The sequence below is a fragment of the Puntigrus tetrazona genome, chromosome 19 (assembly GCF_018831695.1).
Source record: "Puntigrus tetrazona isolate hp1 chromosome 19, ASM1883169v1, whole genome shotgun sequence".
NCBI lineage: Eukaryota > Metazoa > Chordata > Actinopteri > Cypriniformes > Cyprinidae > Puntigrus > Puntigrus tetrazona.
In genome coordinates this window covers 3,834,648-3,852,314 of record NC_056717.1, presented here as the reverse complement: position 1 = coordinate 3,852,314, position 17,667 = coordinate 3,834,648, and the positions used below count along the sequence as shown (strand labels likewise).

General features: G+C 40.0%; 1 protein-coding gene across 2 annotated transcripts; it reads right to left on the bottom strand.

Annotated features, from left to right (window-relative positions):
* Positions 1-305: 305 nt before the first annotated feature.
* Positions 306-12,074, bottom strand: lrp12 (low density lipoprotein receptor-related protein 12). 2 transcript variants are annotated; one of them, XM_043217736.1, is made up of 7 exons: positions 11,115-12,074; positions 8,585-8,641; positions 6,858-6,993; positions 5,815-6,017; positions 3,732-4,833; positions 3,138-3,270; positions 306-2,736 (listed from the first exon to the last, which is right to left on the bottom strand). In XM_043217736.1, the coding sequence occupies exons 1-7, from the start codon at positions 11,179-11,181 to the stop codon at positions 1,807-1,809; spliced, it is 2,628 nt and encodes an 875-aa protein (XP_043073671.1). In that variant the 5' UTR covers positions 11,182-12,074; the 3' UTR covers positions 306-1,806. The 2 variants fall into 2 exon arrangements, with proteins under 2 accessions (XP_043073671.1, XP_043073672.1); XM_043217737.1 differs by lacking the exon at positions 11,115-12,074 and having other exon boundaries at positions 8,581-8,638.
* Between the last annotated feature and the right edge of the window lie 5,593 nt (positions 12,075-17,667).

The window sequence follows — 17,667 nt, the reverse complement described above, 5'->3', positions numbered from 1 at the left end:
GATGCGTACATTGTTATTCATGCGTACATGAATAAAGTGGCTGTAGATATGTTTTGGGGAAGTGTAAAATACTTATACTAGAAATGTCCACTGTGTGGCGCTACAAGCATTACAATCTAAGGCCGTTTTTACTATAGAGGTTATTCTTTTAGTAAACCCAGATATCATATATGAATTGATATAAATACGTGTTGAAAGCCTCAGTTATATTGTAGAAACTGCAAATATCTATGCAGTCAAGTTCTTTTTTTCTCATTTCTTCTCTACTTGTTTCAGCGTGAAAACCAATAAAAACAAGTCCAACACAAGTGGGATGAACTCTTTTATTCTCTTAGTGCAGTAGACATTTTTCTTTTTATCTTTATATATATATATATATCTTTTGCATGTTTGTGTATGCGTGTATATAATTATATAGATATATATATATTAACACCGCATCATGAAATGGAAAAAAATAAGCACAAGACAGCTGGACATGCTTTTCAAGTAAAACGCTATCGAAATGAAAACCAATAATAAATATACACACTCACACAAGAATTCTCAGTACCAAAACAGTAAGGTTACCAAAAAGGTTAACGGTAACAAAAAAATAAATACAACAAACAAAAGTGGCTGTTATACAATGCAATATCCTTTAAAAATAGTAGCTCCCTCTCAGATTATAATCTGTTATAAATAAATGTCCCTCGCTCATAAAATCGCAGGTAATGCACCAAGTACCACCGCAGCAGGGACACAAACTCATACTGAAATGAACAAACGTACCAAATTATCTTTGATCTCCCACTTTTTGCAAGCAGAATCATTTTTACCCAAAACGAAAACTCTCATGTACTCGGCTGTTCCAAACCTGCGTGATTTTATCATAAAAATATAAAATTGCTTTTATTTAGGAGTATTTTTTTTTATTACCCCCAAACAAGCTTTGAGCTACTTTGCAGTATGTCCCAGCTGCTCTTTTCCACACAGTGAAACTACACTACAAAACGGTTAACACAAGAGAGCCCTGAAATAAGCCCACATGACTTCTGCATAACTATCGTTAATCACCAAAAACGTCATATCTAACACGATGTACCGTAATATGCCGTGTGCAAAAAGGATTTGAGAACTACGGTGAATGTGAAATTTTCGAAACGGAATTTAAAAATCCTCAAAACGAAGCTTATATGGATCACGTAATATTTTTGTGAAGCTTTATTTTTGATGCTTGAGAGCCCTGTTCACTTCCACTGTACAGAAAATAGCTGCTAGGACACCTTTCACAACAACTGTACAAAAGAAACCACGTCTGGAACAACGTTAGGGTAGTAGACGTTTCATTTTTGGGTCAACTGTTCCTTTAATAAAAACAAAAGTCTGACATCAAAAGTACAAATAAATTAAAGGTTAGGTAACAAATCTCTCAGAGCGCTCGTATGTGTTCAGTCTTTTGTTGGCCCACACTGTCCAGGATAGACGCGTCTGTTTGTGCTGCTTTCCCATACAGAGAACTGCAGAGCGGCTCACTCTCGACTCCACGTGAGCTTAATTGGACTCTTCAGAAAAATAGACTTTGACCTGGTAAACATCTCAACGAATACTAATATTGCACAGTGGAAGGGACCGTGGGATCGGGGAGCTCTCGTACTCTGTATGGTCTTTACAGACTTCTCTTTAAAAGTACCTGATTTCTGAAGCTCTTCATTTTGTCTGAAGACATTCACACCTCCGCTCCACTAGGGGGCGATAACAGAAATAGCAAGCTGCGAGCAGGGGGCATTTTAGAGTCATATGGGTCATGTACCGAGTCTGGGAGTCTTAACAGAGCAGCAGTGACTCGTCATCGCTTGTTTCTGTTTTGGCTGTCGCCTCCAGACAAGCGTCTGGGATCCGCGCTGTATGGACAATTCCACAGTGTTCACAGGGGCCGTCCCTACCCACCAGCCGGCCTCTGAGGGAGACTGCGGTGGGGGTCAGGTGGGGCCCGAAGGCCTGCTCCAGGCCTTGTTCCAGCAGGGGCCTGGAGCTCTCATCACTGTCCAGGGAGCCGCCATCCGAGACGGGAATGAGGAGCTCCACGTCGTCCTCATCCTCGCCTCTAATGCCGACCCCAGTGCAACCCACACTTCCTTGCTCCAGTTGCCGCAGAGGGCTGTGATTCTGCCCGATGCCACTTGACCCGCCGTCTCCAGAGCGGCCCAGAGAGAAACGAATCCAGCGTAGGCTGCGGGTGACCCGGCTTAGAGCGCTGCCGAAGGGGCTTCTCGAGGAAGTAGTAGTTGCAGTAGTAGTACACGAAGATCCAGTTACTCCAGAACTTTCTGAGATGCTCTCAGAGATGCTGCTCTCCCTGCTGATGAGTGGTGCAGAGCTGGCAGACACAGAGACGATGGCCTCCACGGCTGTGGTAGGGGGAGTTTTCTGTGGCAGTGGGGCCATCAGGCCTCCAACAGCTCCTGGGACATCTCTGCGGGAATGCTGCTCGCTCTCAGTGTCTGTATCGTCGGAGTCCAAGGGCAAGAGTCCACGGTGAGAGCCAAGCCGTTCAGGCTCACGAGCTGAGGTGCTGCCATCAGGACCCTCTTCTGTGTCTGCAGACACCAGTGCGAGAGAACCAGAGCGCCGTGAACGGGTGAAGTTGAACAGGCGTCTCCAGATGTTGCCATGGCGCCCTGTGGTGGGGAGTCGGATTGAGGTGAATCCCAGCTGAGAGCGAACTGCCAGTCTTAGGTTTTCTAAAACAGATGCCTGAAAGAACAACGGGGAGTGTTATGCAAGGTCATCCAAAACATGAAGTGCATCCATCATGCTTCATATTCTGAAAAACTTCTCAAGGTCAGCAACTTGATGCAAGTACTAAGCCTACCGTAGAAAAGGCTTGACTCATACGTGGTTTGAATTTAGCCAATATGCCTAATAAAGTTTAGACAATGGCGACTGATGAACTAATGACTCTGAGGGAAAACTACTCGCTATGCAAGATCTCTCTTTAAAACCCAAGACAAACCCCTGAAACTTCAAATCAAAAAGTGCAAACTTCTTGGACATGTATAAACATTTCAGTTCTTGCCTAAACACAAATAAGTGAAAGTGTCTGTTTTCACAATGGATGATCGGCCCTTAACTACACAACTATGTAGTCTTCTTACCTGGTTTCCAGAGCAGACCGGAAAATCTTCCACCGGGGGAATCAGTCCTTGAGCAATCAGCTGCCCATATGATGGAGGAGCTTCTCTTCTCAGTAACTCAGCTTCCACTCTAGAGAGCTGAGTCTCAAATGACCTGGAAGAACAACCAATCCATTAATTGGTAGTTGATGAGAGTACAGTCACAGAAGCATGAACTGATAAAACTAAAATTAGGGCTAGGGCTGATTTTTGAATTGCAAAGCCTGCACATGATATATGACATTTTGTAATAGTACTTGTACCATTATATCCTTCCCAGATGAGAATCAAAAACCAAAGCAAAACTATAGATTCAATCCTGAAGCACAATAGAAAATGTAATAGATTTAAGGGTAATAATGGGAATTGCACTGGTTTTATTGTGAACTAGAATGGTGTCTACTGGTATTTAATTGGCTTTATTGAATATTTAGCTGAATTTGAAATGCAATTAATAGGATTAATAAATAGCCACGTCATGGAATATTTGAATCAACTGTCAGCCCTAAAATAAATGAATATTTTTCCTTAAACCTTTTCTGTTTTAGCTATATCTGGTGAAGTGGCTTCACTTACCTACGCTCAAACATCCTGAGTGAGTAGAGTTTGCATGTGCAGCCCAGAGCAATGACCAGCAGCAGGCCACAGATCAGACTCCCGATTACAGCGGCAGTGATGACTCTCGTAGGCACGATTACCGGGCAGCTCTCCTCGTCGCTTCCGTCCCCGCAGTCGTCTTGCGCGTCACACACCCAGCTTTCAAAAACACAGCGGTTGTTCTTGCAGTGGAAGTTTCCAGGTTGGCAGAAAAAGCAGTTCTTCTCGTCGGAGCCATTCGGGCAGCGGTTCTGGTAGTTGCAGCGGTCTGAGCGTGGGTAGCAGGCACCATTTCGCGAGCATGGGAACTCGTCCTCCTGGCAATTGCTGCAGTTGAGCTCGTCCCTGCCATTGGGACAGTGCCAGTAGCCGTCACAGCGCTGTTGTTCATTGTAGCAACCCCAGTTCCCTCCGCAAGGGATCTCCCACGGCAGGCAGAAACCGTCTACTTGGTATGTAACGTTAAAGCCTCGGGCCGCATTGATTTTGTCAGCGTAAAAGTGTATCCGAAGCTGTCCTGAAGATGAAACCACCGCTACAGGGGCTCGAGAGTCGAACGCAGTCAACACTCGCAACAGACGCCTAGGGTTCTCCTCCAGTCCATCATAGACTTTAACATAATCTCCATAGCCTGTGCCGTCCAGCTTGAAGTCCATAAAGCGCAGGATAACCTTTCGATGATCACCGGTGTCGATCAGCCAGGTGCAGTTGCTTCCAGGAGGATAGAAGTCAGGATAGTTGGGCGAGCTAAAAGTACCGTAGAAATTGCGCAGCCATTCACCACAAGTGGGCACGTCACAGTCGATTTCATCACCCAAGTCCTGACAGTCAATACTGCCGTCACATTTGAGCGACTCCGGCAGACAGGTGTAAACACGGGTGTAGCGTGAGAGACAAGGGAACTGGTTGAAGGCGCAAGGCTGGAAGGAGAAGAACGCGGAGGGATTGGGCTGTACGCACAACTCCTCGTCCGAGTTATCACCGCATTCATCCATGGTGTTGCACTTCCATGACTCTGGGATACACTTTCCATTAGCGCAGTGGAACTGGTCGGGCTTGCAGCTGGCTTCTTCCGATTTCCCTACAAATTACACACACACAAATTACTCATTTAAAATAGACATAGGCTTTAGCAGTATGTTTTTGGAAGGTTTTCAAAGGTTTTTGCAAGATTTATAATGGACACTTATGAACAAATGGACACTCGAGTTGTATTAGTGGCACTTTACTTAATTTTCCAAAAAACAGAGTCCTAAAACTGCTTAACTAGACTATGAAAATAACTTTTACCTAAGTGGTTTACCTTCTAAATCTGAAGTCTTGATTTCTGAGAAATGTATGAAAATGTAATTAATTTGTATAAAAAGTGGGAAAAAAAATCTGCATCATTTAAATTTATTCAATTTTTAGAAAAAACTTGATATGTTCAATTTACATCTCAAGTAAATGATTTAATTCTTGACAAAATCTTGATTTAAGAATGTTCAGATATTTGTAAAGGAAAACAAAAATACTAACAACGATGTTTCTTTTTTTGCCACGCTTGCAACATTGTAATGATGTAAAAGACTTTTTGCTCCGATGGAACACCTTTTAACATCCTAGTTTGTTTAACGGCAAATTATGACTTTAAAGCCGGCAGGAACCCTGAGAGGACCGTAACATTCAACAGCAAAAAAAAAAAAAAAAAAAAAAAAAAAAAAAAAAAAAAAACTGTATTTTTATAGTTTTATATTTATATTCAGCACAAAATAGCCAAACTCCCAAGTGCCTATAAACATCTGGGCACTAAACATGACTCGCTTCCTTTATTAAATCCAAGTCTGTGAGATTTAATCCCATTTTATATTTGGCCAGTTTTTCCAAAACCGAAAACTGTGATGCTTGCCATAGAAAGAAACCATTTCAAGCATGACGTAAAGGTGTTCCTAAAAAGCATGTTGTTTTTCAGTAACCAAATACAACTTGAGAGTGAGAGAATTTACGAGTGTGGCATGGCATCTACGTAACTGCATCCTCTCTAATACAGCTGTATCTAAAGGGATATAAATAGCAGGTCTACCTGTTATGTAAGAGAGCCTGAAGCCTTTTCCAGTCATGCTGTCATCAGAGTGAAACTTGATCCACACGTGATCCTGAGAGGAGATGTATGGGGCCGGAATAGACGAGCCACAGGCCCGGTACCCATCCAGGTTCTTATAGGTTCCAATGGAGATCCAGTCCAAACCACATCGGTGCGAGCTCTGAATTTCAAAGTCCTGAAAACTAAAAGTACAACCAATTTTAAGTACAGGAACATAGGGTATGTGCATGACAGTACGAAAGACAGCATCCCTGTCATCGGAGTTAATTCAAATTAGGCACACCATTGCGTGACATGCCTCGAACATCAATAGAACAAGACTTGAATGCATATTGTTATCATGAAGTCCCAACTAAGCAATGGTGCCGGGAAAAGCTCCACCAAACTAAACACCTATAAAAAGAAAGGTATACTTGTGGAACACGTGTCTCGTTGAAAACTGAACCAATCATCTTTTTTAAGAGTTTCCATTTGCAGAATTAGTGAGTTGCTGTGTTTACCACAAAAAAAAAAAAAAATCACATCCCGTGGAAAACAAAAAAAAACTAACCCATTTGGTCTATTTTTGTGCCAGTAACCATGGACACCATTCTAGGATAAAGATGCAAACAAACACTCTGATTGAAGCAAACAGGCAGCACAAGAACAGAGCAGATGCGGGAAATAAAAATAGAAATTAAAAAAAAGCTTTCAAAGGGAGTTTGAGGTGGCAGCAGCTTAAAAAACCCACAGCATTATTCCTTTAAACCAAGACAGAACTCGAAATACAATCTGAACCTCTTGATAATTCAAGAGATGCTGCTCTGCTTTAAGATTTCAGTTAAAGAAATGACAAACAATCAGACGCAGTTGTGTGCATTTGTACAGAGAATCAGACTCCATCACTGCAGGAATGTTTAGTCAGTAAAACCACAACAGTTCAGCCTGTAATTTAGGCAAACCGAAGAATCTCTTTACTCTTGATCACCTCTTGACTGCACCAGTGGAATGGCAAATGCTGCAGTATTGTGGTGAGGTGTTACCTGATGGTGATGATCTCTCCGGGGTTGGCCCTGATGTTCCAGCTGCAGTTGATGTGAGAAGGGTATTCAAAGGGCCAGCCAGGGCTGGTTATCACTCCACTGGACGCCCTTATCTGCTCCGCTGCATCACCACAGGCTGGAGAAGACCACAAAAACAACGATTAAGACCCTGAACGACCGTTCTGCGCATAATAGGTGATTGGAGGCAGGGTAGGAGATTTCAGAGAGGCTAGCAATAGCAAGCTAGACCTGAAAGCACAAGATCCCACCCTCCTGGGAAATCTCTCTCCAAAGCCATGCCTCCTCCAAAACACATGATCGCGCTCTGCCAGATGAGAGGCTAACCAGTGACACGATGAAGGATGGCTAACAATCATATGTAATTTATGAATGAATAGATTTCATTACTGGAATGTTTCATTAAGTGTCAAATTAATTACAAAAGGCGATAGGTCCAATTGCAAACGCTACCGAGTTTATATCTGAACTAGAAACATTTTTCCCAGTACTTCTGTGATTATTTGTAACACAGAAATCATGTAGATGAAAAGAAACTGTAAATCCGATTTATTCAAATACGTGACAGCTGCTGTATTTGTATAGAAGAATACATGCAGATAAATTTAAAACAATAATTCAGTTATATTTTTAATTATCCATTTTCTACACTAGGTTTAATATGCAAATGAAACACATTTTAAAACTCGCTATACATACATCCACATATCCTCCATATATGCTTCTATATGTCTTTGACAATCAGCAGAGGGGAGGAAAATATTTGTAACCTATATAATTGTATAATTGTATAATTGCAACACTTTGATTTGCTAAAGGAGGCCTCTATTCACCAACTTTATTATGGATGCATATACTTTATTTGACGACTTTTGGACTGTTGAAAAATGCCAGCCTACTCCCATTCTAAAGCTTGGAAGAGCCAATATTATTTTTAATATAACTCTGATTGCATCAGTCTCAAAAGTCATATACGCCCAGGACGCTTTGAAGCGCGTAAAACACTGTCCATTTTTTCTTTTTTGGGTGAATCAACACCTTTAGGAATCCAACTATCGATTCTTGATCCCCAACCCTACTTCCAGCCCTTTTTTAACAATTATATATCACTTTTAAATGATTAAATTGTAGTCATTAATACTGATGTGGATTGGAATTGGTAAAATATACTTGGAAAAAAATAAGACCAGAATGTAAACTTGCATAATTTAACATGCACTGTGTTTGTTCACTTCGTTGTTTACTTCGAGAACGGGAAAAAATATTTTTTAAATGCTTAAAGGTCACAAATCTATGGAAACTGGCTAGTGTGCGGACACTGGTCAGAGAAGTATTAACACCTAAATGGTGAATTATCATCATTTCTGATGTGCACTAATAATACTTTCAGAACCCACCCCCTCAAAGCAATACTAGAAATACAACAGGCCTGCTAATGAAATGGGGTGGATGAAAGAGTACCAAGTAATCTTTCATTTAACAGTTAGGCAAGAGGTAACATGTGCAGGCTAATCTGGGCTAAACATCACGAACATTTATACGTTTCACATTCCTTTGATCTGCAGAGGCGCATGCAGCTCCCTAAAGAGCTGTGTTTGAGGACTTCAGAAACTCTGGTTAACAGTCATCCGCGCAGGGTCTACTTTGCGCCGAAGATTAACACGATCTATAGCTTGGGTCTGTAAACCAAACCTGAAGTCGGGACTCACCGTTTGACATGCCTGATACATAAACGTTCTCGCTGTGCTGCGATGAAACTGCATTTCCTGTAAAAAAAAAATAATAAAAAACATTTTTTAATGAAAGAAGATACATATGACGCTACTCTGCTGCCGAAAACAACGTGGAGATGGAAGCATAAAGGGGGCAAAGAGATGATCCATTAAACGTAATCTGGGTTGAAATTTCATCCACAGTTGGACGCAAGTAGGAACAATGTGGAGTATTTATCAAACCGATATTAAAATAGCACATTTGTGTGTGACTGACTGACCCGCATTGTTGTGAAATTTGGTTCAAACGCCTACAACAATTCAGAGGACCCGATGCTTCTCTTCAAAACCAGAATGGAAAAGGAATGTTGAACCTACATTGTAATTAAACCAAAAGAAAAGCTGATTGCCATGCATTTTAACGCCTTTAAGAATTTAAGCCATGAACATCAGACCTGCAAAACCCACGGCTAATAGCTTTAACTTGTTCTGACTGATCGAAGCCAAAGTTCATCAAAACCTTTTCAACTGATGGACTTAAAGATGACGTTAAAAACAAATCTCAAAAAAACGTACCATCAACAAAGCGACTGGATTAAAAACTTGGCTTAAAGAGTTAGTTCAACCTCGTCTCGTTCCAAACCCCTAAAACCTTTGTTCATCTTCAGAACACAAATGAAGATGTTTTTGATGAAACTGGAGAGCTATCTGACCCTCGATAGACAACAACACAACTGAAATTATCCCCGACCAGAGACGTAGTAAATGCATTGTTGCGTATGCGTTAGATATTCTCTAAAATGGTTTTTAAGTTGCTTTAGAGTTTCTTTAGCAGTGGAGAAAATGGACGAAACGAATAGGGAGAAGAAATGTGCTGCGCACAATACATGACAGCGCGATAATAAGTGATCGTGTTTGTGACCGATCTCACTAGAGACACGCGTCTCTTATTTCCATCTTGGACAACCAACCAATCACAGTCTTCAAAAGACTGCGTCATAGCAGTCGGCCTTCTCACTAAGATAAATGTTTTTTTGCTCAGCGATGCTCTCAGAATGGTCCTCAATCGCTTTGAAGCTAAAACTCCTAGCTACAAATTTTTAAGCTAAAACGGGTGGGCTCTGGGAGGATTCTTAGAATCTTTTTTCGAGCCCAAGCCTCCAATCTTGTATGAACATGGGCCAAAATAAGCTAACAAATTGAGTGTTTGTATCTACAGCGTAAAAAGGTCTGGCTACGTGAGACTACCTTCATCCAAAATCCAACATCACTACAATCTAATCAGAAGCAACCATCTAATAGACCTGAGGGCGTCAACGACTAAATCTCTGACTACGTCCCAGTGGTATAGTGGCATAGTGCATGTATTCAGTATTCATGCTATTCGCAATACTACTATTCAGCATGCACAGCCACAGAAACCCCCAACGTCAGCCCCGAAGGGCAAATATCGTCTGGGCTTGCTGATCATCGGTTGGGGTTTCCCTCACTTCTGTCGGTTTGCTTACAGCAGCTGACTGCATGACGGGAGCCCAGCAAAAGGGAAGCGGCCACACGCGAAAACAGGCACGCGAACCCGGCCATTGCCGCACAACAAATGTACAACAACTGATGGATACGGCGGATATTTCAGCTCGCCTGCATCAATGGGTCAGCTGTGATGTCGCCAGCAACAGATGTGACAACTGGAACAGATGGACCGGTCTCTACAATACTTCAAAAGCATCTAACAAGAAATAATTTATGATACAATCATCGTTGATATGGCGCTTTCTGTATCTGATTTCGTTGTTGCTGTGAATTGCGCCGACGCAAACGTGACCCAGGTATTGTTATCCAGCTGGGCAGCATGCGGTTTCTGTCCAAAAATGTTTTTTTTTTTTTTTTTGAGATGAGTAAAGCAGGACGCACTTAAACTGAAATCTATGCAGTTTCTTTTTTTCCAGAAAATGTGCATTTATAGCTGACATTCAGTAACATTTCCAGTCAAAGGGGGGAAAAAAACATCCTTATTGTTGAGCAATCAACTGTTTTGCAGCAGATTATATGATATCGCTTGGAAAAGAGAACTAAATTAAAAGTGAAAGGGGACAGAAAAAAACAACAACAACCAAAATTCCCAAAAACACTTACAACAGAAAATTGCCCATCGGGTCAGATAAAAAGGGGTGGGGTGGGGGGATAAATGAGAGAAGGAAGGCTAAAGGATTAATTTGTTTTGTTTTGAGTGAAGGTGATGGGATTCAATCAGAGATAGACAGACGTGCGTAAACAATAGAAGTCTTTGTTCCCTTCGTTCACCCGGACCTGATCACAAACACACAGGCCGTGTTATTTCATTCACTTTACGTTTAAAGAGTTTCGCTGCAATTCCGCGGCTCTAATCAAATCAACCCCCATTTAGCCATTAAGAGTAACCACAATGCATGTGAATGAATACCAGCACCTTTTAAACACCAGTGAAACAACATTATCACGAAACGCTAACGTACAAGAAGATTTTACGTGGCGTAATAAAGCGTCTTACCCATGAAAATGAAGAGTAGATGTGTCCACGGCAAACTGATCTTCTTTGAGCTCGAAGTGTAGGCCATACTAGCTATAAACGATCAAATGCGCTACTCTGTAGCTTCGGTGTCGTTATTTATACACAATATCCGTGTTTGTTCTATAGGCGAATATTACCAGAATCACTAAGTTAGCTGTTCAACATTTCTTTTCGTTTCCTGCTCCCATCTTAATAAAACACTGATGTTAGTCAAACGAACGTCTTGGACAAACGACAGTAAGATATAAACAATAAAACAACCAATGCGGCTGGATGAAAACCTAAATTCTCCTCAATAACAAAGGAAAGTGATTGAGATCTCAATCAGCCTTCTCAACAAAGGAGTCGCTGTGATGCTAACAGGCTAATGCTAATGTCAACCTACACCGCTAATCTAACCTACAGATATCAAACTCATCGATTCATCTAATGAACCTCTGAGTGCAGACGCGCGTTTATCTAATTATTAAACCAGCTAAATCATTCCCGACGTCCATCACTGATAGGTTTATAAAACGGCTAAAGGCACCGGTAATTGACTAGCCGGCGATGCTAGCGCTTTTGTTGTTAGCTCACGAGCTCCTGTAAAACACACACAAACAATGTCCTTAAAAGCCTGAGACGAGATCAACACTAATCTATCGATGATCCGACGCGAAAGCGCTAATTCCGAGAGTTTAAAGGTGTTAAACAGCCCTAATCCAGACGAATATAGCCACACGCTGATCTACAGCATGATGGCACGAACTAAAATATGTCCGAATCAAATGCCGCAAATACAACTAGACATCGGGCTTAATCGATAGCATGATCGCCTGCTCCCCCGACTGTAATCCACAAGCCGAATTTTGGCCTTTCCGATCGGTTGTATGTGTTGTTACAGCCGGGTATTTACCACCAGAAACCACCCCTTCCCCCTCTAAACATCCCTCTCTCTTTCTCTCCTCCCTTTCTCTCTCTTTCTCTTTCTCTCTCTCTCGCTCACTCTCACACACTCACAGAGAGAGAGAGAGAGAGAGAGAGAGAGAGAGAGAGAGAGAGAGAGAGAGAGAGAGAGAGAGAGAGAGAGAAGGAAGCAAGGTTGCATTTATTTGTTACATTATTGTCAAATACAACAAAATAGCAAAATTGTAATCATAATAATATTCCTGTTATAAACATAAATTAAACACTGTTAAAATATATGTGACTAAAATATTTATTGCATCACTTGTAAATTTAAACTTCAATTCTACACTTTAATGCATCACTTATATATATAATAAAATAAACACACACCTTAATATTTTATCAAAGGCAAACTTTAATTGTCTGCCCTCTCTGAAAAAACATATACACATTTTTTAAGCTAGGTGGTATTTTAGCTGCATTTAAATGGTAAAAAATGTTTTATTAAATTACAAAATAAATCAACCCCTTACCTTAAAAAATGTAATGAACGCAAAAATTAATAAATATAAATTAAATTAAACCAGTCATTTGTTTCCGTGCTCTTGTATCCATGAAACATGTTTGTGATGTAATCATGTTGTGATAATTATTAAACATGTTTTAACGTGTATTTCTGTTAATCATCTTTTTTAAATAATGTCTAAGGTTCAGAGGAGCCAGGGCTACTGTGAAAAGAGCCCGGGGACAATACCGCAACTAATGTATTACAACACATACACCCTTTCTGTTGAACAAAGGCCGTGACCGCGGGGTCCCGCTGTCATTATAGTCCGAGGGGTCACTGCATTCAGACGGCCCGCTATTGTTGAGCTCAGACATCAGGGGTTGAAAAACCAACATCTGTCTCTATTCAGACGGCCCACGTGCCCTCGGTGAGTGACAGATGTCGTGTCGTCCACGCATGCCCACCACGGGGTTAAATCCGTTAGGAAGCAAACAGATGGTTTGGGATTTTATGTTCTCTGTGTCCAAAAGCTGCTGGACTTCTTTTTTTATGTAATTTTCTTGTTGCACAAATCAATTGCTCTTAAAGTACATCACAGTGTAATGTTCACTTTGAACAACGCTGTCATTCGGGGTAGTATATATATATATATATATATATATATATATATATATATATATATATATATATATATATATATATATAAAATATAGATTTATGCAGTTCAACAAAAATCAAAGCAAATGGCTTTCTGCAGTGTTAACACTAAATGCATTATTTGGTTTATTTCACTCTTTGTTGTTTGTTTACATTTATTTGAATTTGAATTTAAATTTGAATTTGAATTTGAATTTGAATTTGAATTTGAATTTGAATTTGAGAAGTGTTAGTAATACACAATGCTTTCAAATGTAGCTATATACAGGTACATCTCAAAAAAAAAAAAAAAAATTCTAGTAATATTCTTTCTAATATTCAAGACTCGTGACATGTAAAATAAAAACATTTCTAAAGTTTATTTAATTTAATTATTTAAAAGTTTTTAAAGTTTTTTTTTTTTACTTTAATGGTTAAAGCTTACAGCTCGTGAAAGTCAGAAATCCAGTATTCGAAATATTGTAATGTTTTACCGTCCCTGCAGTATAAAGTGTGGCTCTCCTTTGTTCTTCGATAGCACAACGATGGTGAAGACTGCTGACTTGGCAACGGTCCAGAAGACAATCGTCGATACCCTCCACAAAGAGAGTAAGTCCCAGAAGGTCATTTTATAAAAAAGAGAGGGGTGGCTGCTCATACTAAATGCAGGGAAAGAGGAAATTCAGAAAGAGTGGACTGAAGCCGGCATCAAGAGTCTCCAAGCTCAGGCGTCTTAGGAAAAGAGCTACCAAGACACTTCTCCAACTGAAACGACAGATACGTCTTACCTGGGCTAAAGAGAAAAGAACTGGACTGATACTCAGGGTTTGAAACGTTCTACTTTACATGCAGTGAAGCTAGAATATATGAACGTTTCTCTTTTTGAAATACGTTGAAATAGAAAGAACTTTTCCACCATATTATATAATCTGAGGTGCACCTGTACAAGTATAGGTATAATAATACCTATTCCAACATAAAAGTATTGAAGTACTGCAACATGACTTTTTATATAAAGGTATAAAGAAGCAAACCAATAATTATTATTTGTTCATCATAATAACTACTCATAATCAAGGGGAAAATATATCAAAACCAAATTTTTGATTAGGTGATAAAAACCAAATTTTGAGGTCTTTAAAGTTTTTAGTTTTTTTTTGCATTGTCATATTTATCTTATCAAATATCGCCCTATCCTGACAATCCGTGCATCAATGAAAGGCTTATTTAATCAGCTTTCAGATGATGCATAAATCTCGATTTCAAGAAATTGACTGGTTTTGTGGAGCAGGGTCGCATACGGTTTAACCTCCGACCTCATTTTGCCACAATCAGTTTTGCTTCTCACTGAAATGCACACATTTCATAAAAGAACACAAAGTCGTTCAAATATACTTCAGGGTTTCTGAAAATGTAACAGAAGACGGTATATGAACATCGTCGGTGGTAGTATATTTTTTGTGCATATTTCGAGTAAATGCATATGTTTTAAGAAAAAAGAGGGGGAAATAAGCAACTATTTATTCAACATAAATTTCGATAAAACATCTGCCAGATGTACAGGAACATACGACTCTTAAATTCATCTAAATACTGAGGGTGCGTGAGCTTTCCGGCACTCCGTATAAAACATGGCAGTCAAAACAAGGCCTTCTTTTGTCCGGTCGTGTCTCTTTTGCTCACTAGATGGCAGCATTGCTGTGTTGTGCTTCTTCCTCTTCCTCAGCGAAGAACGTCCCTCCGGTTCGTTATCGTCTAAAAATGCTCTACCAATATCCGACCAGTTCCTTCGCTAAAAACAAAGTCACGTCTGATAAAGGCAATCTTGGAGACACCTTGACAGCTTTACCAAAGAGACATGATATTTGCACATATCACTTTCAAATCAACAAGGACCTTTTCAGTGTTACTCGATAATGTTAGAAATGCTTTTCAAACACATCCAGAGCGTTACAGCTGTTTGTTCCAAAATGCCACCAAGATCTTCTTTCAAAGACATTTTACATATCACTAAGATCTGTCAAGAATCAAAACCGGACCCGATCTAATCATCAGTGAGCTGGCCCATCAGTAATTTCCCCTAATTACACGTAGCTTTTAGTTTATCTCTCAACAAACAATGTCGAATTCAGCCATTTAAAAAAAAACACGAATATGACGGAAGCAAACAAAAAGCTGCCCTTTTTAGCAGAGATAAGACTCAAACAATCAGCCTATTTGCATTAGCCTATAAAATATCTCAATATTTAGCAATTTATCTCACATTTCATTATTAAAACCTGTTATGACTATAATGAACCGGCGTTAATATCAATACCAGAAAGAGAAGCTTCACATAAGCCTCCAACTGAAACCAACCAACGTTAAACCTTCCCGTACAGTTGCATCGTCATAATAATCCCTCATTATTTTACACCCTTTTCTTTTTACAAAACGAGCATGTGTCGCCCCGAAAGTTGGATGTCAGTAAGGGGCTCAGAACTCTACATATCAGTGTCTTCCTGTGTTAAGATCAGTGGTGCTATCAGAGCGGTTCAGCGCACTCTCAGTGCTGGTAAACCCTGGAGAGAAAAGCTTAAGACACAGCCCTCGATAAGAGACTGTTGACTCCATAAAATGTCACCCCAGTCATATCTCAGTGCTCAGATGAAGGGTCTTTAGAGGAAGGTTAAAAATAGTAACCCTGCCATACAATAAGAAGGCAAGCAGAAATAGAGAAGGAGGAAGGGAACAAACGACTTAGAAGAATAGAAAGATACATTAAACATCAGCAAGTGACCCTGAACTCAGTGAGAAGCATCTGTCTGAATTTACGACGAGAGATACTTGCACTTGACGCTGTTCTTCTCTACACATGAAACTTTTTTTACACATTTTCTGAAGAAACCGTCCAATCAGAATGACTTCCACAATACTGTGAGTTTTGCCCAGCTAAGAGGAAACATCCCTCACTTCTTTTAAAAAGTTGTTAGATACAAAGGTGCGCAGAAATACCATTGAAGAACCATTTTTGGTTCCACGAAGAAGCATCCCGTCAAAGAACCGCCTCTTTCACCTTTTTATAATCTGAAGACGCTCCTTTCGCTGCAAAAGGAGTTTTTGTGAAACACAGAGGTTCTTCAGATGTTAAAGACTTCTGATTCTTTAGCCGCAAAACACAGTCGTGCAGAAAACGGTAAATGTAGTTACTAAAATGTATTGCTAAAATAAAACTACCACAAACCAGAATATGGTAGCAAATTAAACTGCATGGCTTGAGAAAGCCAGACCAGAACGTTTGAAAAAGTTTAAGAAATTATTATTAGTATTAAATTGGATGATTTTCAGTTTGGAATAGTTTAAAGTTTAAAATACCTTTAAAAATACTCTGCCAGATAGATAGATAGATAGATGTGTGGTTGCTAGGGTACCCGGGGTGGTTGCTAGGGTGTTGCTGACTCTTATCCCCTTGTTAGTGGGGACTTTTGAGTGAGCAGAGCACGTGTGCTTTATTATTTAGTAGTTTGTACTTGTCAAAGGGAGTGATGTCATTTCCTCATTATCTTCAGCTGGGATGTTCCCATGACAACGAACACAGCACAGTGTTCATCAGCAGATGTTGCTGTTTTAATGTCATAAATGTCATAAATGTAGAATAGCTGTTGCAAATAAACATGCATTATACAAAGTATATATATATATATATATATATATATATATATATATATATATATATATATATATGTATATATGTATATATTATGCAATGCATCCGTCCCTTAACGAATCTGCTGACGCACATTTGACAAGTACACTCCAAATGACGAAAGAATGCCCCACACATACCTTGCTCACTCCAAAGTCCCCACTAACAAGGGGATAAGAATGAGTACCTTGATGATCTGAAAAATTACCATGAATCGTACGATACACAATACGCCCCTAGTTACAATGTCATTATTAAGGTACCTAAGTTGATGCTACGCAGTTTCTAGGTTAGCCAGGATGGTTGCTAGGGTGCCAGAGGAGGTTGCTATGCGGTTTCTAGGGTACTCTGGGTGGTTGCTAAGGTGTTGCTTTGTAGTTGCTAGGGTACTTTGGGTGGTTGTTAAGGTGTTGCTATGGAGTTGCTAGGGTATCTGGGGCAGTTGCTAAGGTGTTCCTATCTGCTTGCTATGTGCCCAGGCTTGTTACTAGGTTGATTTGGGTAGTTGCTAGAGTGTTGCTATATAGATAGATAGATAGATAGATAGATAGATAGATAGATAGATAGATAGATAGATAGATAGATAGATAGATAGATAGATAGATAGATAGATAATGCCCCTGTTATATAAACAGCTAACACAGCTTCTTGGGGCTTATTTCTTTAGTAGCCTACAAGTACAATACTTGCAAATGACACCAGAATTCTGCTCATAGAAGTAAAAGTTTAACTAAAAGCGGATGTTATGGAATTTTTCCCGCCTGTTTTCTTGCCCTTCATACAAAAGTGAAGTATGTCGGCCATCTCAGAAAAGC

Excerpts from the sequence above, each read along its gene's own strand:
- lrp12 (XM_043217736.1), bottom strand. The coding sequence starts at position 11,181 with ATGGCCTACACTTCGAGCTCAAAGAAGATCAGTTTGCCGTGGACACAT. Across the intron at positions 6,994-8,584 it reads TGTATCAGGCATGTCAAACG|CCTGTGGTGATGCAGCGGAG; the intron begins GTGAGTCCCGAC and ends GGTCTTCTCCAG. Across the intron at positions 4,834-5,814 it reads CAGGCTCTCTTACATAACAG|GGAAATCGGAAGAAGCCAGC; the intron begins GTAGACCTGCTA and ends TGTAATTTGTAG.